This window comes from Mycteria americana, chromosome 7 (assembly GCF_035582795.1).
Source record: "Mycteria americana isolate JAX WOST 10 ecotype Jacksonville Zoo and Gardens chromosome 7, USCA_MyAme_1.0, whole genome shotgun sequence".
In the NCBI taxonomy this organism is placed as follows: Eukaryota; Metazoa; Chordata; class Aves; order Ciconiiformes; family Ciconiidae; genus Mycteria; species Mycteria americana.
In genome coordinates this window covers 69,141,054-69,167,367 of record NC_134371.1, presented here as the reverse complement: position 1 = coordinate 69,167,367, position 26,314 = coordinate 69,141,054, and the positions used below count along the sequence as shown (strand labels likewise).

Sequence of the window (26,314 nt, the reverse complement as noted above, 5' to 3'; positions counted from 1 at the left end):
ACTTACAAAATTTTTGATTTAATCAGTTTGTAAAATAAAATAAATGAATTAATTACCCAGGGAGAGGGGGAAGGAACACGTATACTTCCCACCACCAGTTTATAGAGCTTTTAATTTCTATGGTTCTATCTCTAAATTTGGGGGGAAAGAAAAAAATGGAAAGAAAAAATGTTAGAGAAAAATGTTGATTTTTCATATTATATTTATAGGAAAAAAAGTACATTTGGAATTCAAAGGAAGAAAAAAAATCCATTTTATGAAATTTCATAAGAGTGAATTGTTCTGGGTGAAAAATGGGATTCTCTGCCCCCCCCTTAAGTTTTTGTTACAATATATATTTAATTCTGAAGCCGCAACAGATACTTTCATTATATATGCACAAAAAGATTGTTTTCACACCTTCACTCATTATCCAGATGGAAAAACTTAATAGATGGCATCCTTCTTGCTTCCATTTCTCTTTGAAATATTTTTCATGGAAAACTTTAGATGAGACTGAACTTCTGTGCTTTCGAATTATTGGAAGAAAACGTATCCATTGCCCTTTATCAAGGAAGATATTCAAGCATTGATAGTAAAATATTATGCAGAAATAGGAAGGTTTCTTTTTCGTAGAATTTTTGAGAACTACTCTTTTATGGAACTAGAATGCACAGAAGTACTGTTGTAATGTAAACAGCGGCAGTTAAAACCCAGAGATTCTTTACAACTTGAGACATTTGCAGAAAAAAGCCAAACAGAAGATTACTGACTTGACATTATATTGCCTACAACAGGTAAGTCTAAACAATGATTTTTCAAGCAGAGTCTGAATTTTGACAGCACACATACTCATTAGCAGCAATTCTCAGAAAGAAGACTGTGTGGCTAAAACATATTACCTGTATTTTCACATGGTTATATTTTATTACAACCAAAGCCTAAAAATCTGCCAGCAAGAATAAAAAACATTTGTTTACATTTTAAGACTGAAAGCACATCAATATAAAATGGCTAATTTTAACAAAAGGAAAAAACCCAAACCCTATCATCATCATCACCATATCCATAAAGTCCTTTTATTCCTGACTCAAACCAGGAGTAAAATTACAGGTATGAAGTATTTTGGCAATGCAGGAAGATTGCACTAAAACAACTGCAAACCGAGGGGACAGAGATAATTGGAAAATAAGTATCTTTCAGAAATGTACGGATTTAAAACAACAAAGAACAACAGAGCAATGCATGCAAACATCTTCAAAGGAATACCAAAGTGCTGATCAACACAAAGAATCTTACAATGTAGTTATATCATTGTGATAGAAACTTACCGCTTCTGGTTGATTGCAGCCAGTTTGCTTAATAACCACCAAAATTCGCCTTATGCAGAGAGCAGACCTGATGTTGCAATACACCAACAAGTTTGAACCGAACCGCAACGCGTGCCATTGAAGTTTAACCCTTCCACAACATTCTGGTGAGAACCAAAAGCTGGTGACAGTAGGAGGCCAGCCGGGCCAGCCAGGGCAGGCTGAATGCCCATCCCAGCACGTCCTGCCAGTCAGGACACCCTCAGCCGGTTCCTCCGGCAGCTGGGACAGGGACCAGCCCAGGCGCTTCCCCCACCGCCTGCCTCCACTGGTCTGTGCTGAGGAGACCCATCCCCAAGCCAAAAGTGCTGCTTTTGTCTTTCAGCAAAATGCAGAGTGATGTTTCTCAGTCTTAAAAGGAGGAGGGAGAAGGTACTGATGATTCCGATACTTTGGGAACTTCTCATTCCTACCTCTCACAGCCAGCTTATCCTTATTTGTCCCTCTGCTAACTACACACAACTCTGTCCCTTGCCCAGGCAGAAGAGAGAGTTCTCTTCCAAGCTGCCTACCTTGACTCTGTGTGTAGAGACAAACACTAACATCTCTTCCCTCAACTTCTGTTTTCTTAGATTAAATAACACCTTATTTTTAGGGCCCTTCCATATAATACACTCTGCATTCATTATTTTTCCTATCAGATTAGGACCTTGTTTAGCTCTTCCTCATCGTTTCATTTGGAGCTTTTCCAAATGAGGTTTCCCTCATTTTTTATACAATGTCATAAACACCTCTTTGTCTTCAGCGAAAATACTTTGACACAGAATGTTTGCATTGTCATGGCTCTATTAGATCGATGACTCATAGACATTTTACATCCTACTAATACACTCATGTCTTTTTTTTCCAATATGATTTCTGATTGAAGAACTCCCAATTTATAACATAAACTCCTGTTAGTCCCTCGGTACACGACCTTGCACACTGTACTATTACATTTCACCCAGTTTTTAATTGCTCTCACCTTCAGAATTACATAGTTCTTCCAATTTCAGAGGCTGTACTTGAGAGCTTGATCTACAATTTTTACTCTTCACAAAGCAAATTAATTCTGAGCAATAGCTGAAGACCAAGAGAAATCCTGGGCTTCTCTAACATTAGCTGCTAGGGGCCCACCCCTTTGGTAACGTCGCCATTGTACATGATTTCCTAACGGCATGGTATTGCAGAAAAACAATAGCTGTAATACTTATTGTCCAGAAAACCAAAGAAGAGATGAGAAGCCACAGCTTCAGCTGGGAAACAGTGAGTCATTAGGATGAGTACAACAAATACAAGCATTTTCTCATCAATTACCAGCACCTACAGTTTCTCAGACACTAGTGACTCACCATTTACAAATGCGGTTTCTACAATTTTCAATTCTACAAATCTCTACTGAAAGAAATGCCACAAAACCCTGAAAAGGTGTTTTCCTCAGCCCAAACAGCTCTGAGAGCAAAGATCATACTAATTACTTAAATTTACTCTAAGATTTTTGAAAAAATGTAGGCAGGCTGCCTGGCTGTCTAGTGTGAGCAGCAGCACAGGTATACTTTCCAGATTCTTTCCTGAGACCTGAAATATTCTTCATTGCTCTCAGGAATTCAACAGGATGTTAATGTCCCAAAACGTTCAGTTTAGGAGTGGCAGGTCTGCCGACATCCGTTGCTATGAAGAGCAATGAATACTTATGACACAGCCTAATGTCAGAAAATATAAAATTCAATGCCAATTAATGAACTTCCATTGGAGTAGTAACCAGACCAGGCTGAAATACGACTGTCAGATAAATTAAAAGCTTTTGTTGTTACATTTGAAATGTGCTCCGAACATTGCTTTCCCAACTAAGTTGTAAATTTAGCTACTAGATTTGTTTGACGAATTGGTGATTTACTTCAATTACTGTAATAACTCTGTGCTGTCCTGACACAACCACAGATCCTCAGCATGCAAACCAGCAAAGTGATGACCATTAGTGAGAGGAACCACCTCTGAGCTTTGCGTACGTGCCACAGTTCCTAGAGCGCTTGGTCAAAAAAATTAGGAAAATTGGTAATTTAGATTTGGGGTTGGGTTAAATGGTGTACTAGCTAGTCTAGGCCAGACTATTTTTTAAGAGCAGAGAGCCAGAATGCACTCTTCCTAGGGCAGGCCAAGTAACTGCTCTCTGACACCAGCAGTCCCATTGCTCACGGGGTGGAAGTCCTCGGCAGCCAGTATCACCTACACCTTGATCCCAATGCGCCCCTCGTTGTCTTCTGCCCCTGACACTCAGCACATTCCCCATCTTCTCTTCTAGCACTGACACTCAGGATGTCCTACTACCTGCTGCTCCTTTTTTGGTTTGTTTTTGGTTTTGCTAGGTTGGTTCCCAGTCTATGAAATGACCAACTAGAGATATATCGCATACGTGCATATAGCATATATATGTGTGTGTACATGTAAGTGTATATATATGCACACATATATATCATGTATCTGTCTACATAAATATACACACACATCAAATGCATAGTTATATATAGCCTCTTCATATCTCTGCTTCCTAAATGTGCTGGTGTAATTATGCTCTAAGATATTTTAGGCTTTCCTGATTCCCTCTTCTCTCCTATGAGGGTTCTTTCATCAGCCTGAATATCCTGGTTCCGTTGAACAGCAATACGATGGCACAGGTCTTTATTACTAATACACAAACCAAGTTATACTCAAACTCCCGGAAAACAGTCAAGATGGAACTGAAAACAGAGTCTGTACTAATGTGAAGTCTGCCTAATACAGCCGCCTTATCACTTACAAGGGAAAAAACCCCTAGGAAAGCAATGCTAGGATTTAACCAGCTGCCCTTTGGTAGAAGGGCAATGACAATATATCGTTTTCAATATTCTAGATTTACATCCAATTCGAACACAGAATCACAGAATCATATAGGTTGGAAAAGACCTTTAAGATCATCAAGTCCAATCGTTAACCCAGCACTGCCAAGCCCACCACTACACCATGTCCCTAAGCACCTCACCCAAACGTCCTTTAAATACCTCCAGGGATGGGGACTCAACCCCTTCCCTGGGCAGCCTGTTCCAGTGCTTGATAACCCTTTCGGTGAAGAGATTTTTCCTAATATCCAGTCTAAACCTCCCCTGGTGCAACTTGAGGCCATTTCCTCTCATCCTATCACTTGTTACTTGGGAGAAGAGACCGACCCCACCTCTCTACACCCTCCTTTCAGGCAGCTGTAGAGAGCGATGAGGTCTCCCCTCAGCCTCCTTTTCTCCAGGCTGAACAACCCCAGGTCCCTCAGCCACTCCCCATCAGCCTTGTGCTCCAGACCCTTCCCCAGCTCCGTTGCCCTTCTCTGGACACGCTCCAGCCCCTCAATGTCTCTCTGGGAGTGAGGGGCCCAACACTGAACACAGCATTCGAGGTGCAGTCTCACCAGTGCCGAGTGCAGGGGCACGATCACTGCCCTAGTCCTGCTGGCCACACTATTTTTGCTTATTTTGGGAGAATATCAGACTGTACTTGGAAGATCTACTGCCTAACAGTACATTTATTACAACTAAACATCCAGAAAAAGGGCACAAGGCCTCGACCTGCAGTCAGAACTGAAGCAATCAAACCCTGCAGAAGGCTGCTGCTGCTGCATGATTTAAGGTTGACTCATCATAACGTAAAAGTTGTTTCCTACAGTGTAGGCAGCACAAACATGACTTCTGTATTTGTATCCACTGTGAACTTTCATTCAACTAGTTTGAAATAACTTTCAAGAAACAGCTAATGGTTGGAAAAAGTTTACTTTCTATACCAATATACGTTAACACAGAGAAGTGCTTAGTGCCTGAACTCTCGCAAATTCAGGAAAATCCACTTACCAAACAGTGGGAAAACACAGTGGTACTTCACATCGTTTACATAACTCCTCAAAGAAAATTATTAAATATCCTGTGCATCAGAGTGGCTGGATTAATCATACAAATTAGAAAGTCACTGTCAGACCATTCTGTGGTTCTCACAGGGGTGTCCAATATTTACAGCCATTCATAAAGGGTAGCCTTATAATGAAGTATAGGCCTTAGAGTTCACAGCTCCAACAAAAAAGGTGTTCGGTAAATGGCTTCAAAAACATCAACACAGACACTGCTAGCCTAATAATTATTTAACCACTAGGTAAAAAAATGCCTCATTGTGCAATCGTACAGGAAAACAGCACTCCAATTTGTATCGGAGGTGAGACAAAGCCATATAAGCTGAAGCTACAATTAGGAGAGCGGGAAACAGAGAAGATGGTAACAGTGGTATGAAAGCTGTTTATCTGGACTGAAAGGGGAATACTGAGACAATAATGTGAGCGTCTCATTCACCAAGCCAGGGGCATCCACACATGCATGCACACACACTCACACAACTTCAGAACATTTATCAGAAAACTCATTAACTCCTGGTTCACCGTCATGATTTTAAAACAGCAAAATGTATTTGGTAAGTAGCTATGCTCTCAATAACAGCCTCCTCTCTGTTCTTAAATTTTAGGTCTGTGACAGCTTGAGGAACAAGAACAGTGCCGGCAGAAACGCTAGCTCCCAACAGCAGCCACGTGCTAGGCAGAGGTATTTTGGGGGAGGAGAGGTGCACCCAGCACAGCATCCCCATGCCGCACCGGGGGACCAGCAGAACCAGTCCACACAGTTCCCACCACCCTGATCGATGTGGAGGCCTCCAAATCGGTGGGCGACAGAAAAGGATCATTGCAGGGGGAAGCATGCGTGCTAACCCTTCCATTGCGAGCTGGTACAGACACAGCACCTCCAGAAACCGGGTGTGTTACTACATCTCTTCACTAACCACTCGTATCTGTACATACGTATGTGTGTGCATGCATCCATATGTGTAAGTATGTAAATACATATGTGCTCTGATACACAACTGAAATGTGCAACTAACTTAAATGTATTTTTTCTTATAAACTTGAGAAAAAACTTTAAGTGGGGTGTTTTCTGTTTCACTAGACACAACAGATGAAAAGTGCAACTGTAATCACAGGTTGTCACAGCGCTGAACCCAGAGATGCTGACACATACACTGACATGTATTGGCAACACCTACACAGATAATACCGAACAACCCACGTGGATAATACCGAACACCTCTGACAAGCAAGCAGACCTTGTACTGTTGGGGAAGGAAAGGTGGAGGTACTCGCTGGGTGCATCTACCTGCCTGATTTTATGCACAGGACAATTTCTTTTTGGTGCAAGTTTGCCTTGTGCCATCTATACATGTGCAAAGTCCAGTGTGTCACTGGTGCTCTCACGGCAGTCTCCTTCCGAAGCCACGGTAGGAGTTGCACCGTGCTCCTCACCGGCCAGCCTCCTACATGTGCTGGGCACACGTTGAGGCCACTGACGAGTACGGACTTTGCTGTCATTGAAGATGCAATGTGGACGTACAGTCCCGGGACTGCAATATGCTATGGCAGACAGCCTGTCCCTCTCTGCATCAAACAGCGAGACCCACGCAGGGGGAAAGGTCGGGACCCACAGGAGGAGACCTTCAGGAGTAATGGCTGGCCTCTGAGTTTAGTAGCTCCAGCCTTTCTCAGGATAGCTCTGGACAGATAAGAGGAAAATAACCACAGTGAGAACTCCTCCACATCAGCTAAGCAAGCTAAATTGCTGCTGGGAGAAGATCAAGATGCTTAAAGGAATACAAAAACACCTGTCAAAAGGACTTGAGAAAATCCAAAGCCAACATGGCAAAAAAGAAAATATAAGAGACCTAGAAGACATCCTTTAAAAAGATGAAAACATGTCCAAATAAGGAAAATAGAACAGAATGGTTTACTATAGTAGGCCAGAAAATATCTTCAGAAATATTTGAAAAAAGGCATAAAAAGTAATAACAAATCTCTCCTCGGGCCCCTCAGAAGCAGGAAGCCTGCCAGAGTCTCTGGAAAAGATATAAAAGGAATGCTCGGAAAAAAAGGTCAGAGCAGAAAAACTAAATTAATTTTCTGTATTTGTATTCAGAGCTTGGGCAGGCTCCCATGCTCACCCACAGAGGAGAGCTCAGACAACATGTGTGTATGACACACAAAACCTCTCACATAGTGCTTCAGCGCTAGATGACTGGGAAGGGTGTAACTAATGGCACGACAACTTTTAAATCATTCCAGGATAAGCCTAGGAAACTACAGACCAGTGACTTTGACAACTATACCAGACAAATTAACAGAAACTCTTTTAAACAATAGAATAAGGGGATATGCAGACAAATATGACACACTGGGGAAATTCAACATAGTTTTTGTGATGAGTATGGATGACTCAAAATACTTGCGGAGTCTTTTGAAAGAGGCAAGAGTACAAAAGAGCTGGACAATAAAGTCTACCCTCATTTCCAAGAGATATGTGCAAAGGTCCTTCACTGAAAGTTCTTAACCTAAGCAGCTATGTGACCAGAGAGGGTCTTCACATGGATAAATAAATGACCAAAGATTGGAAAAAACCACCAATTGCAAAGGAGTGGGTGGAGGAGGAGGAGCTGCCAATAGTCAGGCTCCAGGCTGGGGCACATGCTGGTTAGTTCATGAACGACACAGAAAAGGACGTTAAGGAAAAGCGGGTTACAGTCACCAAGTTCCTCAGCTCCTGCTGGGTAAGTGTTGATCGCTGCCACAAACAGGACTGAGAGCGGGACGGGCCCTTGGTGGGACCGTGGGACTGGAGTCACCTACGCACTTCTCGAAGTGGTTCCTCCCATGGCAGCCTCCTCTTTTCCCCTGTCTTCCCATCCAGGTTGAACTACAGCCTTATTCAGCAGGATAGAAAACTGGGAATTACATCCCTCCACTCTGACAAGTTACTCAAACACAGACTAATTAAACACTGAAGCACAAACTGCCTCATTCAAAACCCATTGAAGCTAATGGGAATCTGTCCACTGATTTTAATTGCTTCAGTTTGGGTGCAAAATGACTGAAAACATCACTGGCACTTGGAAAGCCTCGCCTGTAGCTTCAAATAGGCGTTCAGTAGGGTCGTATCACAGAACAGAACAGGAGCTATCGGGAGCCACCGTCTATAAAACACCATCCCAAGCTATTACACAGTAATATTGCATGTTGTTACAGCGAGTAAAGATCACGTACACTTTTATCCAAACACAATAATAAAAATTATCTTAGCTGGTTCTTCATGCCAACACACAACCCTGTGATCTAGGTGGCAAAATTGTTCACACGTAAGAAACTTGGTCAGAATCTCACAGATGCTCTGCAACGTTTAACAGAAATTAAAGAGAAAAAAACAGATTTTTCTATTTTTGTTGCACAAATTAAAGCTTTAATAAAATATTAGAAATTATTTGCAATATTGGCCAGAGATTTCCAAATATTTCTAAATGCTCAAAAGATCCTGGAAACCGGTATCAATAATAATCTTTAATCAAACCATGAGAGAGAAAACAAATTACTGATTTTATAAAACAGTATTGTGAAGATCTATAGACTAAACATCCAAGTATTTTCACTATATTAAAAAATATTTCTAAGCCTAGTAGTATTTTCTGAAGTAAAAGTTCTGCTGACAGAAAACAGGAGTATCCTGCCACATTTTCATTTGAAAAGCAACTTATGTCTCCAGCCCAGGAGGATAGAGCAAGACAATGTTATTTTAAATGTTTGGTATGCTCATCAGAAGAAGCTGCAAAGCATTTTATGAACAATGCTTCACTAATTTTCTATCAGGAAAGTGCCTGGGAATACAGTGATATGTTTGGACATGTTTTAGATGCCGTAAAATTATGTCAACAAATTCAGCAAAGGGAAGCTCTCATTTTTTAATGCAAGAGGTATTAAAGAGGGACACTTCGGAGATCTATGCTCTGGTGAGAGAGCTACTTTTCAGCCAACTATAGTTAGTATTTACTTAATCTGATATTTTTGTAAATAATTTTAGAACATTTTGCATTCAGTTACTATGGACACGTTTTACAACAATCTTGACTGTTGAGCTAGTATGAAATACAGCAAAATTAGAGCTATAGTAAACACTAAGCACATTTAGTTCCTGTTTATGCCAAAATGCTAAATGTTTCCTTTAAAAAATCTTTATACATATATTTTACAGCATAGAACAGGTGAAAGAATATGATCTGCTTTTTGATAACATCTTTAAGTTGCACTTAGCATGGTAATAGTACTGAGCAGAAGTTACTTAAAACAGTCATAGAGTACATTTCACATCTATTTAAAAGCCAAATTACAATATCAAAATTGTTTATTTGCCTTCCTTTTCATGCCTTTTCTCACATTAGAACTTCTGGACAAACTACCAACATAATCAGGTTAATCTTACTCATGATATATCTAATAAATTGTAGGATAAGAAAGAAAGCCTTTAAGTATATATCTGAAAGACCTGCATCACCTTTTTTGCAACTAGATTGTAAAATATATTCTGATTTATATTAGTGCTTTTGTTTTCCTAACTGCAGATGGTTGTACTGTAGACACAGTTTTCTTGTCACAGTTTTCCTTCTCTTATTGGCTGAGAAAATAAAGCAGCCTGGTATTTAAGGTTTTCCTGTTTCCCTTAAATCCTAAACGACCTACCGATACTGCTTTAGCTCTCCCTGCCACGCTACCGTGGCTCCATTCGCCCATGGCCTCACCGCTCTCCGCCTCCAACCTCCCACGCTCAGCCCCGATCTGCCCAGGCCCATGCCAGCAGACAAAGAGATGCTGCTTTAGATGAGTAGTCACCATCTTCTTATAAAAGAGGTCAAATTCACCCTAACTAGGAACCAGGACATATAACCTCTAAATTAACACTCTGTAATATCTGTCAACTCCTGTCCATCCGTTACACTGGGCACCTTTTTTTGCTTGCAGAGAAAACTGCTCTAGAGGACAAAAGAAGCCCAGAAATGCATAGATCTCCCATCTTTGTCCCAGTTGATGCAAAAATGACCTTGTCAACTTTCTTCCTCTTCCTCTTACTTTATTTCATAACACAGCTGTCCCTTTTATCTAGCAGTTTTAAGGACAACATTTGCATAAGCAAAACCTTTTGCTTCCAGGTCGTCTCAGTAGTGTATAGCAAAGCCTTCTGCCATAGCGAAGAGCAGAGAACAAACACGCCTACAAATAGTGTTTCCCTTGGTTACAAGAATCAAAGAACTTCCTTACTTCCAGAACAATACCGTGGGAAAAGTCCCGCTCAGCCACCTTAACAAACTCAGTGCTACCGAAACCAGAGGCTGCGACGCTTAGGTATGAATCTTCCAAACACGTGCCTAACTTGACAAAATTTGCTTGTTAAACACCATGTATCACAGAAGAAAAAAAAAAAAATCTTTTATTACTAACAATGACACACAATCCCAATCTTGCTCCCACTGAATTCAGTAACAAGTCTGTTATCATCTTCAGTGGGATTAGAATTAGACCAGAAATAAAAAAAAATCCATTTGATCAAAATTATTCTGTTGTGGAATTCCGATTCTTCAATCCTAGCACGCACACATCCATTTATTCCGACAAGCACCTTGCATGCAAAGACTATACGACTCCCTTCTAAAAGAGACTGATGTTTAAGAGGTAGTTAGATAGCACGTATATACTACAGCATGTATATAGCCTTTCAGATGATAAAGACCTCAAAGGCTGCAAATCTGCTGTCCTGAACAGGTCTCATTTTTAAATGCAGATAAGCACTTTGGTAGCAGATTAAGGCTTTTTTTTTTGTTTTTCAAAATAGTAAATGTGACTCAGAACAGAGGAAATAGAAAGTTTAGACAAAAAAGTGTTTTCAACTGATATAAAGAATATTGCCTTTAACACAAAAAATAGCTTTCCTTTAAAAAAGGAAAGCACCATGGAGAAAAGCCCACAGGAAGTAGTGAAAATGTCACTATATCTCATTATAGGCAAAATGCCTGCGTAGGAGATTTTGATAAATGCATGCTTGCTAAAAAGGGTGCCCTTTTTAAATGAGCTAAATAATATGCAATTCAGTATCAGCAACATTTTGTAAACACAGTCTACTGCCACCACGATAAGTTGTCCCCATCACTTATAATGGGGACAGACAACCCCCGCTTCTAACAATCCCAAATCCATGGATATTTTTGCATTGGTTAGGATCCCTGTTACAGAAAACAATTGTATAATGCTGGTCCAAACACAAAACCATATGCATTGCTTTATGCAGTGCAACTTCCTATATTTAGCATGGGAAGCGTATAGATTTATTTTTCATTTCTTTACTGTTTCCTTTTCAAAATATCATTTAAATGTCGGTCAAATTATAGCAACAAATTACGGCAACTTTCTTTTTTGGTAAATAGTACCAAGAAACACTACCAAATTGACATTTCTTCAATATTCTGAAGGTACAGGTTTCTAAAGAGTATTGTAAACCACCAAATATACATTTAACTTCTGCACAGATCATATGGGGAGATTGTTCTACTGAGGTTATGTCGAGTATGTTTGCAATACATCAGACCACTTCTTCATGAGGAAAATACTGTCACATGATCACTGACCAGGGTTCTCTCATATGTTGTTTTCCAATTTTGTTTACATCTGGTATTTTAAAATGTCACATTATAGATTTTGGATATTGAGTTACAGTCAGCTAATGTACCAGTCTGCATCTTCCATTGTACACTTTTTGCTAAAAACCTTCAGCAGAATTTCTTTAAACCATGGAAAAAATAACTCTTAACAGAAATGACACCATTGCATTGCTGACAATAAAAATATTTTGCACTTTTGGAAATTTCAGGTGAAAGAGACTTATGTAAATAGTCAATCACTTACTTTGGTAGAGTTTTCAAGTGATTTTCTCTTAACTCCAAAATTCGCAATTTGACAAGTCTAGAAATATGATAAAAAATAATTAGTTCATTCAATGAATTAGTTCAGGAATTCAGAAGAATGATTTGAAACTACTTATTTCAACAAAAAAAGGGTCTGCTTAATGCACAATAATCAGATGTCCAGTTAGTGTGGGGCTGAATGACACAAAAAGTATTCAGAACAAACAGCTTCACGCAAGGACAGATAGCGTCGGATAAGGACATACCTGTCCTTACGTGAACTCTTCTGAAAAACTTCGGCATATATCAGTTTTTCACAGTAATTCTAAACTATGTTTGTTAATTATTCAAACAAGGCGAACATAGTAAAAGTTAATTTCTCTCAAACATTTCCAGACCTATTAAAGGATAAAAAGCAATTGCTATTTAATTCACAACTTTCTTTTGCATTTTTTGAGCGCTGAATACTACAACTCCACCCAGGCAGAGCAATACCACAGAACAGATCTCCACTGACTTTACTGTATTTTAAACAGAAGTAGGACGTGTGCTTAAGTGTTGGCATAAATTAGAACCTGTACACAACAGTGCTTTGTAATTCCCTATCGTTGTGCAAACTCTAACCGGCAGTATTATTTAAGCCACAGCAATAAATTTCATGAAGTAGAATAATGGGAAGGAAGGAGGACACATCAGATAAGAGATGAAGAAACTAATATATTGGAGTTTTGGAGTTCCAGAAGTTGGGGCAGTATTGTCTAATTACCCATATTGTCTAGGAAGATAATTTGATAAACATGAAAGGATTTTGATTCATGTCACCCTTTTGCTGGTTCTTTAATCCCAAATTATAATCAATGTGGGGAGGAAAAGGAAAAGGATATACAACCAAAAGGATGAACAAGGTCCTTTCCTGTTCATCTCAAATTGTACAACTGCACTCACAGAAAATCTGGAGGATCAAATCAACTATTTTTTAGAGGTCCATTCAATGCCTGAGCTGACTGTGCCCAGGACTGCTCAAGGCCTGTGTGACACTGAGCAGTTCTGCATAACTAACCCATAATTTTATCACTTCTAAACAGAGACGTCAGCCCAGAGTCACACTGTGAAAGCTTTCAGGCTGATACCATAGTTTCTATGATATGTGAAGACAGTTTATTGAGGAACTTTATGGTGAGTTTCAACAATTTCATTAATACTGCTTTTCGTATTACTCTGTCTCTACAGTCCAGGTCCTTTAGTGCCATACGTGTAAACATGTGAGAAAAGTTCAAAGAAAATACAACAAAGCTTTAAATAGCTCTCTGTCCAGCACACCACCAGTTTTCAGTTTCATGGAACCTCAGGCTTCCCAATATTATGCTCTTCTAGAAAACTATGATTTTATCTGTTTCATCTACCAAATAAAGCAGAAGACTTTTCAAGTCTTACAGTTGTGCTCAACCAGGACTAAAAAGAACAACCTTAAACAAGAAATGTGTAGAGATATTTACATGATGCTCAGGTAGACTCCATTCCTGACTTTACTGACATGGCTAAATGAGACCATAACAGATTAACTGAATAGTACTGTACCAGAAGATATAAAGAAAGCACTAAAATTTGGAGAAGAGCAATAGGGGAGATACAGTTAAAGAGCTACATGTAGCTAGTTAAAAAAACAAAAAGAACAATGTCTGTATGCTAATATGGGAAGCTTCGGAAACATGACAAGGATTTCTAAATGCAAGACACCAAATAGATAATATAGGAGCAGAATAATAATGAAGGAATAATAATCACAACTGGAACTAGCGTAATTTCATTTAGATAAGATAGGCATTTGTAAAAGAAAAAGAAAAAAAAGTTAGTGCTTTCTGCTAAAAGATTTAGAATACTAGACATGTCCTTAAGTGACAACGATTATTAGACAAAGTGCCAGCAAGGCTTTAGAAGAGCATAATGAATATAAACACTACACATCCGATAAATTGCAGGGTATTTAATATATTTATTTTTCCTTGACATTTGAACATAATGTCTGATTCCAAACTGCAGAAGCAGGCTGTCTTAGGATTTACTCTGATATTTCAAACACTCATCAAATGCAAACAATGACAATTTTTCTTCCTCTTTCTTCAACCAGGCATTTTCTAAAAGGTATTCCAGCATAAAGCCCAGACTCAGCTCTGCGTCAGTGACAGGCCCATCAAGTGAATGCTGATAAAGCAGCAGTTTCTATCTCTCAGTGCCTGAGCATACCAATGTCATTTCCAACACACATTTTGCCACCTCAGTACGAATTTTGGAGTGCTGAGTTGATGTTCCCAGTTGAACAATAAAACACACATTCGGGTAGCTGGATGGAGCAAGAAAAAATTAATACTACATGAATTGTGTAGCAGCACCGTATCTTTCCTCTGTTAATCCTTTGTCTTCTGAGCTGTTTGCCCAGCTGGACAATCAGAGGGCAGAAAGGCTGACCACTCCCTCACCAGTGTAACAGAGCTGGAATAAACTTGACACTTCTGCCAGACCTGTGCAGTGTAAGGATCCACTGGTGTCTACTGCCCTCTTAAACGGCCATGGCAAATTGTGCTAGCTTTGATTCCCCCTCCCCGCTGCTTTGTCCTTATCTAACACTTTTTGGCTCAGTTTCTGCTGCATTTATTTTTACTCTCATTCTACATCCCTTCTGCTCTGCTGTCTTTTGAATCTTCTCTCTTGTTCTTGCTTTCACATTTTTCCTTTGGTTACTCCACCACGCTCAGTCATTTCTTTCTTCCTTTCTGACTCACAACACTTTTTCTTTCTGTTCATTTTCCAATAGGCATAGACCTTATTGTTATTTTCTGCCCTTGCCACAATTTAATAACACATTCGATCAAGGACAGGCCTCTTCTTCAATTTCTATTTCTTCTCACCTTTTCCCTAAACCACCAAACTGCATCACTTCATCATAAAGTTCTTGCTGACATGACATTCTCTCTAACAACAATCATTCCTCAAAACAGGGCTGAAAAGCCAAAATCTCTTTGGTTTTTTTTATTTTGCCTTGTTTTGTTTTTAAAAAGAATACAGCTTTAAAATGGTCCCTTAAAGCCTAAACTGGGTTCATATGAAAGAGCAATGTGCTTTGATGACTAATTCTTACCTTCCAAAGTTAGCTGGAAGAAACTCCAAAAAGGCATCATTTAGATAGAGCTGGGTCAAATTTAGAAGTTGTGTGAAGCCATCTGGCAGCCTAAAAAAAACAGTTAAAAGCTTAATGCTCACCCCGAAGTTGCTATGGAAATAATAACAATGTATATTTAGAAAGAGAAAGATGACTTTCTCTCTCACCTTCTTTTTCTACCCAAATTCTCAAGAAGAACTTACACGTTACAGACAACATTTTTGCCCGTTCTCATCTTTTCCACGTTGCTATAACCACATGAAATTCAAATGCTTGGCACATTCAAGTTACATCAGCCTTTTCTCCCTTCCTAGCTGAGAGGTTTAAGCCAAAGGTGTTTTCTTTCTTTCTAGCTCTTTTTTTTTTTTTTAAACTGAAATAGTAAAATTTCATCCCTTCATCTCCTTCACTCCCTTTTATAAATCATGGGATTACACCACAGATTTTTTTGTGACTATTATTGCAAGTTTTTGGAAGGAATAAGGGTTGCCAAAGCCCCAAGAGATTACAGTATGCGAGGACGTAGCACGGCTTACTTCCCAAATACCCAAAGCACCAGCCCCCCGCGTTTAAAAGGCTGCATCACACGAACTGCTTTCCCAACACTGCCTTTACTATGTTGAAAGACACCACGTTTGTTACATAGTACACAGATCTTTTAATAGATACCTGAAGACCGGACTTCAAACAATTAAAAAGAAATTTAGATTAATCCTGCAAATGAAGTTGATACAATGCCTTTTAAATTTTAGTTCACTTTGCGTAAATTTTCTGCACTTGCAGTAAACAAACACAAGCTACTGATACTCACTTAGAGACTGGATTGACACTGGCTTCAATAATTGTTAAACACTTACAACATTTAATATTTTCTGGAAAATCTTGAATTCCTAAAAAAATATTGAAATAATTATTATACACACACAAAAAAACTGTTCATCTTGTTTTGTTCATAAATTAGTTCATTTGGCATTTTCAGATCAGACTTAAGCTACAACAGGAAGAATACATCTATTTTAGTATTACAGTCTAAAAGATGATACTGAAGTGCTAAATAAATACACCAGAACAGATAATACGCCTTGTACTAAAACTATTATGCTAATGCTTGATTTATATAATCTTCTAGAGTTAAATAGTGACATCATTTGTACTGATATTTGTGCCTTTCATTTCTGTCCAAACTGCTTATCTTTTTCTCCTTTGCCTCCTCCTCTTCTCGGGAGAACATACATATAATCCTGAGAGTCTCTAGGCCTATACTGATAATAAATTTTTCAAAATTTTCAAGAATGCCTAAGCCTCGTTTTCAAAACAAAGACACTTAAGTTCAGACATGCAAAGGTTTTTAGGCACATAAATATGTAAATGCACAATTTGGAAATGCACATCAGCAAATTAGTCACTGGCTATGTAATTCCTGGTGGTTGTTCATCTGCAGCCTTACATGCTTACATACGTTACACAAGAGCCCAGTAAGTACTAAGCCACTTTGGGAAGTGGAATAGTTCATAAGGGCACTGAAAAATGGTCTCCTACTCCTATTTCTAATGTTTATCGGTCACGGGTCATCACGGGATACTATGCTAAAGCTCTATTTTTTTTTTTTTACAGACAAGTAAATGCAGCAGATATCTACCCAGACTACTCAGCAGTGCCAGACAGGAAAATAGTACATAATCTAGAAAAAGAGCAAGTTTTCTAGAACACAAGTTTGCTTATCATTAGGAATTACAACTTCATTATTGTTCATATTCATTACAATTCTTTAAAATACTTATACTTTTGATCTCTTACCATTTTTACTGATATCAAGTTCTTTGAGATTAACTAAGCTAGCAATAGTGGTTGGCAGACTTGAAAGGTCATTGTCTGGTATACTCAGTTTGCGTAAAGCTTGACAGTTGAACAGTTGCTGTAACATAAAAAGATACTTTACAGTGTTTCAGGAAAAAGATCAGTTTGGGATCATTATTTATACACAGAAGCAACAAATACCACAAAAGTACATTTGCTACATAAGAATTCAATAATCAAAAAATATTTTGAAAAGCCATTGTTTGAGAAGACATTCTTATAGGCTGCTCAGTATCATCCACACAGCTTACACACAGTTGGCAAGAATAATCAGAACAGCTGATTGGTAGCAGGAATGTTCAAAAAGAGCTTTCTGTCAAAAACTGCATACTCATTGCAATCAACATTTTGTAGGTACATGATATTTCATACATGTCATATCAATTGAAATTTTTTGTGGCTTGTGGTAAATTAAAATATTTGATTTTATAATTGAATTTTGTGACAGATTTTAAAATATTTTGACTTCATGCAGAAGAAATTTGCTATCTTCAAGACACAAAATGCTTTGACATTATCAAAACGATATGTTCCTTAAGTCCCCCCCAAAATTCAGGACTTGATTCTAATTTTTAATTCAAATTCAGGTTTTATAAAATGTCAGAATTTCCACTGCAAAAACAATCCTCCTTTCAACCTGCAGGAATCAATAAATCGTGTCGAAAGCACCTATTTAACATGGCTGCTTTCCTCAAGAAATATCACTCTCTCATACAGCACCTTACACATGTAGAAATCAGTAAAAGCACCACACTCGGAGAAAGCAGTCATGAAAGCGATGTCGCGTCTAGGTACGCTGCATTGCCAGGTTGGAGGTGCCGTATATGACCAACAAGCAGGTGCATTTTTTTAGACAGAGTAGCTTACAGCTTCTTCGAGCCCAGCGTGCTAGCAGGTATAAGAGGAGAATGCAATATAATTGCTTGCCTTATTTCTTGCCCTGCTCCACACTCCCCAGCAACGGCACTGTGGAAAACTGACTGTTAAGAGGAGCAGGGCAGGGCCACGCATGGCCGCCCGCCTCGGCGGTACGCACCCTGGCCTCCAACCCCCGGTGCCAACCGCTCCTGCGCTGCCCACCGCACCGGCCTGCAGCGAAGACCTGCTTCCCACTACCCGCTCTGCAGCTGCAGGCTCTAAAAACATCGCTCTTTTCAAGAGCTAAAAGTTACCAAACCCCATAGGACTTTCTGCGAATATGAGCTCACCAAATGGCACCAGAAATTTCAGTGGGTTCCAGAGAAGAACTTCTCCTCTTTGCTGGCATCTCAAAACCCCTCTTCAAGTATTAGTGCTGTGTCTACAACAGATTTAGTCTTTCTTTCAGACTTCTACATCAGAGTAAAGTCTCACCTACAGGCTATTTGAGAATGTGTAATAATTTGATTGCCGAGATGAAAAACTCAGCCGATTATCCGGAGAGGAGAAAATTAGCACACAAATGGCATGCAAATGCCAACCTGGTACTTCACCTGAAGTAAATTTTAGATCATTTTGAAACTGCATTTTTCTGCCATAACTCATAATCCTTTAGAAAAATCCTGCTTCTTCTTCAAGATAAGCTATTCTCAGAAAACTGAGAGGGAATCACATGAATAAAAAATGCTCAGAATGAGAAGCACCACAGCACAACCACCATCAATTGGCACCAAATACGAAAGGGCCTTTTCACTGAAAGACACTTTTCCACATGCTTGTGTATTCACAGGTTTTTTCAGGTTTCCTCTTACACGAAACGTACTTGTTCATTCTCACGATTGCACAACAGCCTCCTCCCGCCCGCTCCCGGCTAAGGCCAGCGGCAGGCGGAGAAGCACCACGCACTGCTGCAGCCCCGCAGGAGCGACAGAGAGAACCGCTTGCGGGCTGCGGCCTGCGGTTCCCGAGCCAACTGATAGGAACAGCCAGAACATTTACTGTACGCCTGGAAGCCAAACTGGGTTACGCATTTCTGCTTGCAGACAATGCTACTAAAGGGAAATCTCTCTCCGAAGCACGAGGAATTCCTTTGCAATGCATCTGAGAGCACCTACTTCCTCTCTTTTTGAAGGAAGCACATCGTTTTGGAGAAGACTGGAAAGTAATGAAATGAATAGGCTCTAGGGTTGGCTCTTGAAATTTCTAGCTGTGTGGGAACAGCTGTAGACATCAGTAATGTTCAGCACAGGGAACCTGCAGAATTTTGGTACATACACGAACTATACCATGCTATTATACCTGGAAAATGAAATTCCCAGTGTGTGGTCCCAGCCATTCCCCTGGAGAATTCTTCTTTGAAAAGCCAAGGAAGGCTTGGAACTTAAAGTTTTGACAATATCTGAACAGATACAAGGCTCTGAACTGGTGAATGAAGAAGTGTAATAAAAAACATTCCCTCCGGAGTAGTTTTATGATGTACTGTTGTATCAGAAATAACACAAGAGCGTGACTACAGGTATGTAGGCCCAAAATTGCCCACTTTTTTTTAACCCACTGGATTTTCAAAAGCTGTCCTTCTCAATTTCTAGTGCTTTATGGCCTCACCATCACGATCTTGATGTGATCATCACACTGTACGTCCATATCCTACTTTTATTCCTTTCAGACTGGAAACCAAGTGGTGCTAACAGCGCTGTGATTTGCCTTATAACAATGGGCTATTATCCCGCATATCTCAAGCTCTTGACTACCCAGCAACAGAGGCTGTTGGCTTCCCGGGCCATCAGAGGGCAACATGAAATGTCTGCTCTTTACTTTCCATAGGCATAACTGTGAAATCAATTGGTTGACATATCAGGGGAGTTTGATGCCAGGATTCCAAAGGAGTAACACTTGCTAGCTTTGCAGAACGGACACAGGATTTCTTATTGGCAGATCTAGACAAAGCATTCAATGCCTTTAATGGAAACTGTAACTTAGATAGCAAATGCAATGCAAAAGCAAAATATAGTTAATTTATAATACCTACCCATCTATGTGAGCTATACTTAAGTGATTACCTCAGCACCGATTATATATTGGTTGTACTGCTTGTTCTCAGTGAGACAATCAGGCGTTAAGATGTAGCCTCTCACTTCTGTAGCATTATTTAGCGTTACTGGTATCTATTTTACCAACACGTGAGATGGCGAAACACAGTGGTAGCAATTTCTAGAATTTGTTGTTAAAGACAGACGAATTTTTCCTAGGTCATTAACAAGTAAACTAATTTTGTCCATTACAAATTAGTCCGGACTTGATATTTATAAGGGAAAGCTGCTGGGGAGAATTTTCATCTCGGTCATGTTTTTCTGGATACTGATTGCCAATGACTCCACCTTCATTAAAATCAATATTCTTTTTTATTAGTCATTGATTCATTTGACTCATACAAATAAGGACATACTTGCAGCACCAGCTCATGATAATGAAGTCAAAGGCAAATAAAATAAAAGACTGGGCTAGAATTAGGGGAAAATTGAGAATAAGAATGATACAACAATCCTATAAATCCTTAAAAGAAAAATATTAGAAAGTAGGAACTAGAAATCCATTTCTAATTAAGACAGCAGAAAAAAAGCATAATTATGATGCATAAAATGTAAGGTAAAAATTTTTAAAAAACAGGCAGAATGAGTTTAATACATCAGTTTAATGCAAAATAATTTATTGGTCTCTAGTGTATCATGTATCTAGGAAGATAAGGACTTAACAGAGTTTTTACCTATGCTTTTTCATTAAATTTTTAAACATGATAAAGTGTTCTGATGAGAGAAAATTTCAAAAGAATATTGTAACTTCAGAGGCACATAACATTTGGTAAATAACAGAAAATTGACAAAACAAATTTTCTCTGGAAGAAGTTATTGGAATTCACATTTACAGAGAGAGGAAAGTTCTGCCTACGGTAGATCATAACGTGTAATACAAAAGTTAAGTAATATGGTGCCATTTTATGGAAAAAATGGCATTTTCTCTCCTAGAATATTAATTCAATAGTGAAAAAAAGTTCAGACATGCAGCAAAAAATATCTGAAGCAGAAAATTTGATAAAGAAATTATTTGGACTGTTTAATTTATGGTAATGATTAATAAAGGCTTAAGACAAAAAATTATGAATGGTATAAAGCAAGCAAATTAATCTTCTCTTATACAGGGCCAAGACTATGTTAAACGATGCATTTACCCAAACTTAAGACCAGTTAAAAGGATTTCTTCAATACCTAGTATTTGCTTCAAAATATTATTTATCACAAAGAAAAATGAGAAGAGAGAGGTGCAAAAATAGAGTCCTATACATTTAAATCTCTCCAAGGTATGTATTTATCTGCTGTTTTGTTTCACAAATAATACATACAAAATAGGTGACACCACAACACAATGCAAAGGTTTCCTCAGCGTGCACGTTTCAATTGTGACTGACACTGACAACTATCACCTTCATCCCAATTTTGTCATTTCGGACCCCTTACCTTTGGCCCTCAGTTTTTCCATACAGAATTATGGCATATTGCCCTTGTTCTATGCCCTGATATATTTGTCTTCCGTTATACACTGCAATTTAGTTTGAATACCATGGTAATGCATACTTTCAAGAGACCCAAAACAAATACTCCAAAAATCCATAGCTAAATTAGATGCTTTATATATTCTTCACTATGATTCTTCAGTAGCGTAATTAAAATATACAAGGTTAACCATATATTATTATTAAAAGAGAAACAGTCCTGAAGATATTCATTAGCAGTAAAATGGCCTCCGCCCCAATCCATTTCATATTTATGGGGACAGAAAAAATACCTGGTTCTCTGCTCTCCTTTCCAGTAGCAGGAGTGATAAGGCAGTTCTCCATATCATCTTTCTGTGACACTTAAAAGATTGTAGCTACCCTGTCTTACCATCTGTAAAGAATTTCTTGACAGAGTGAGCAATCTTAAGCAATGAACCATCATTTCTGAATAAGGGAACCCCATGTAATGGAAAAAGTACGTTTTCTACATTTGTAAATAGAATTTATATAAAGTCTCTATGCAGTGTAAGTAAGAAATATGTTGAGAGATGATGAAGAATGGATTACAGTGGAACAATGTTTAATTAAAGACTTGTAAGCATCTTTCATTATTGTTGAGAAAAATTCAATTAAGGAACGGATTACATTACTTCATGCTTCACTATGTAGCTAGCACCTACTGTTAATTGGTTTTTCCACTACCTTGCCCTCTTCTGTTTCCAGAACACTTAAGTTACAGTAACTTTTAATTCCTTATAGTAAACATTAATCATCAGGAGAACAGATTTAAAGATTCTATAAAAGCAGCTTTACACAGGAAGGATAACTTAAGTAATCTTATTGCAGGACGTCATTTGCAGTTATAAAAATATTAGTCAGATAGTACTGGCATTTCTCCCACAAGGATAAACGGCTTATCCTGACAAAGAGCCTGCTTTTAAAAGCAGTGCTACAGAGGATCCAAATGTGAGCTCATCTACCCCATATATTAGCATACTCCTGGTCAAGGTATCAAATGCCATATCAGTTACTTGTTGTGCAAGAAGTCCTTCTTTCGAACAATTGTTCATTTCCCCACTTAAGACTTCATTGGCTGCCCCCTGTTCTTGTGCTATGAAGCAGGGAGAAGGAGGTGGCCCTGCTCCTCCCCACGCAGTACCATCTGCAAGAACAGCGTCTCAGCTGTTCGGGCTCTTCAGAGAGCGCAGAAAAAATGCAATTGAATCTCTGGAGTTAATAGCCATGACTCTTCCCACAGCAAGCAGGTCTCCTGGTCAAGAGCAAGCCCTATTTCAGAGTTGAAGCGCATGTCGAATACACATTTAAGACCACAACTTTGACATCTGTATTACAGGCAGAACACTGATTACCTTAGGTAGCTCTTCAATTTGATTGGCATCTAGGTAAAGCTCCTCTAATGTCCGTTCAAAGTTAAAAACCTCCTTTGGCACCTGCTGTAGGCCACAGTGGGAGTAATCTAACACTGAGACGATTTCTTCTTCACCACGAAAACACCGGCAGGGCACCAAGCGGCCGATAATTTTCCTTTTGGTTGTCATCTCCAAGCAGCATACTGAAGGAAAAGGGGAAAAAACAGTTTTCTGAAACTATCAACGTTTTGGGGACTATTTCTTTAGAATTATTATCAAGATTGCAGTCCATTAAATACAGTTTTTCCCGAGGGATATCTGTAGTCTCCATTCTGCATTTCTTATTCTACCTTTCTACACAACATGAAAAAGTGAGATTTGCCAGCATAATCACAAAAAGCAGTCTCAACACATCATCTGTTCCCCTACACTGGGACAGAAGAAAACATGCCAAGACCATCCACAACTGTTGCTTTCTTTAATGATGAAAATTAGGTGTGCAAATCATACACATATCAACACGTTCATCAAAGTACAAAATGACGTTTGTACGCCGTGTTTTAGTCCCTTGCTCGGCTTGGACTGCGAGTCACTGAAGTGAATCAGAGTCATCTGGTTCTGATTCTCCCTGACAAATGCCCCCTTGCATTATATCTGATTTCTCTGAAATCAACAGAGTTCCTTAGCTTTCCACAGTTACTGCTGGAGTATATTCGCTGTCTTTTCAACCATATGAATAAAGAAAGGATATGTAAACTTAATTGGTTATAAAACTAGAACAAAAGTAACCCAAAACCAGACAGTTTCTTTACCTGTCATTCCTGCTTCTCTTACCTTACCTTGGTCTGCTGAAAACTCAGATAAGGGACTTAGCAGAAATGCCATTAATTTTTCTGCAGTAAAATAAAACGCCTGGGAAATTTCAGCACAGTCTGTTCCCTAACTTCTTCTAATCTAGACGCCAAGCTCTGCAGCTCTTCCTTGCACACACAGTTTGCATGAGCGCCTCTAACTCTTATGAGTAACAGGTCACACAATTGTATCTTACTATTTTTCAGTGGAATAAAAATACTTTAACTCACTACTCTTGAACTGAGAGAACACTCAATAAGCAGATTTTATACATGACAAGCAGTCTCTAAATCTCGAATAGATATTGACATTTTTAGAAGTTATTTTAACATGATTATAAGTAAATCGGGCTGTTCTGAAACATATTACCACAAAGCCAAGAAGGGCTAAACATCCAACTCCCATTTTCTAAACCACTTACAAGGTTTGGAGTTACATTTATTAAAAAAATACACAAAAGTAGTCCAAGTAAAGCAAAATAAAGCTCATCAGGATCCTCTTTCACAGGATGCCAGTGAAAAAGCAGCTGTATATTAAAGCAAAATATCAGTGGAGGTAAATCATATTGCTTAAGCCATTATTTATCTGCAATGTAAGATAAAAAAATAATTTAATTGGTCAGCTAATGTTCCATTCATGGATCTCTGTGACTTTTTTATCATGCAATACATTGATATTTTGGAGATAAATTAAATACTCAAATGTTTTACTTCCTTGTTTAAATTATATTAGCACGTAATCTGCCTCTAGCCATCCCAATGAGACGAGCACATGAACACTGTCAGAACAAATACTGTTTTTTCATGTTCTCAAGACCACCGAGCTGTTGAAAGGAACAACAGTGAAACCAGAGTGCAGCTGGTTACTCATTTGGCAGTGCCAATGACAGGCTTTCTATTGGCTGATTCCAGCTTAAGGGTAAAGCTTAAAACAGAGAAAAGGGTATAGTAATTTTGTAATTCAGCTTGACCAGATGCCAAGTTTGTGGGTATAACATAAAAGTTGTATCTTAATTACAGTCAGCTGATGCAATGAAAACATCTGCATAATACACTGTACATAAACTTCTGAAAACGTAAAAATAGAACAGTTATAGGTATGAAAAAAGAAGCAATTCATTTACAAGCTAATAAATCACAAAATCTAAAAGTTTTACTTCAGTTCAACAGTACAGCCCACTGCAGAATACAAACAGCCACACCGCTAACATTTAAGGATGCCACATGCCACTCAAATTTACTCTGTGAACTTTGATTTTCAAGGTTCTTCATTTCAATTCCTTACACCAGGAACACTAGATCCCCAGTCAGAGTTCATACCCAACTCTGTGGCTGGGCCTGGGTTCTTGATTGGCACCCAAAATTTGCTGTGATAAAGTCAGGAAATTTCCATGTGAGAAAGATATGTTTACTTTAATCTCGCCCCTCATTTTCCTCTGGAAATAAGGCGATTGCCTTTGCAGCTTCCAATCCGTTGGTCAGTTTCAACCCATTTGGGAAGAAATGACTTTTATAGTTTTCTCTACTTCAAAAAATTTTGCATTTGTCACTTTTTATTCAAGGTGGGAAAAGTCCCAAAGCTCTGCTCCAAAGCCAGGCCGGTAGGAGAATGGCCCATCACACCAGAAGTTCTCCCAGTGCTCTCTCAGATCAGGGTTTTTTCTAATTGCCGTGTTACCTGCTCCCTCCAAATCTTTTTCACTCTAGCTGCTCCCACCACCACAGCACATGACAAGCAGTCAGCTCGTCTGGTCTCAGACAGTCTGTACTTGGATGCTGAAAGCGGCTTTGGCCATCGCTACTTCAAGTTAGTCACCTTGCGCCATGTTCTACCTGCCTTTAGCATCACCTGCAGTTGCAGCAATGGCTGACGTCAGCGAGCCTTCACACCGGGGACGCGGCAAGGAAAAAAGGCAGAGCAACGAGGAGAGGGAAAGCTGTCAACAGCAGCAGGGCTGCGGCAAAGGCTGAGGGGAAAGGATGTGAAGCAGGCAGCCTCCAGCCGTGTTCCCCTCCTGGGACGCCCAGCTGAGGCAGCCTCTCCTCTCCCTCCCCTCCTGAAGGAGCGTCCCCTGCACGCAGCGGGGCGGCCATCCCTGCTGGGCCCGGCCAGCTGCAGGGCCCGGCCAGCTGCAGGGCCCGGCACAGGGCAGGCAGCACAAACACCTCGCGGCCTCCCAGCCCCTCTGCCTTGCCACTACGTCCAGAACGCGAGCGCAGGCTAGAGAAGGGGTGCAGCACGACCACTGACACCAAGCTGCGCTGCATCTTGAGTTCCAGAAATCTTCCCCAATCGCTCATTTGAGCGTACAAGATCGAAACAAATGAAAACTGTAAAAGCACTGGTCACAGAATACGTATTTCACAAGAAAAATGAAATCAGCTATCAAGCTGCACAGCCTCTTTGTATTCAAGCATAGAAGCAGCATTTGCGACTGCGTATTTCAAACCTTGACACA

At 39.4% G+C, this 26,314-nt stretch overlaps 1 protein-coding gene across 10 annotated transcripts in view; it reads right to left on the bottom strand.

Moving 5' to 3' along the window:
• Window positions 1–26,314, bottom strand: part of LRRC7 (leucine rich repeat containing 7) — a 176,091-nt gene that overhangs the window by 78,171 nt on the left and 71,606 nt on the right. For all 10 annotated transcript variants that reach the window (XR_012776653.1, XR_012776654.1, XM_075508974.1 and 7 more), the window contains exons 2-6: window positions 23,005–23,207; window positions 17,107–17,224; window positions 16,121–16,199; window positions 15,289–15,378; window positions 12,154–12,210 (exon numbers count right to left, since the gene is read on the bottom strand). Coding sequence is in view for 8 of the 10 variants with exons in the window: in XM_075508974.1 (XP_075365089.1) it covers window positions 12,154–12,210; window positions 15,289–15,378; window positions 16,121–16,199; window positions 17,107–17,224; window positions 23,005–23,207 (547 nt within the window). In the remaining 2 variants the exon portion in view is untranslated. The remainder of the gene's footprint in view (window positions 1–12,153; window positions 12,211–15,288; window positions 15,379–16,120; window positions 16,200–17,106; window positions 17,225–23,004; window positions 23,208–26,314) is intronic.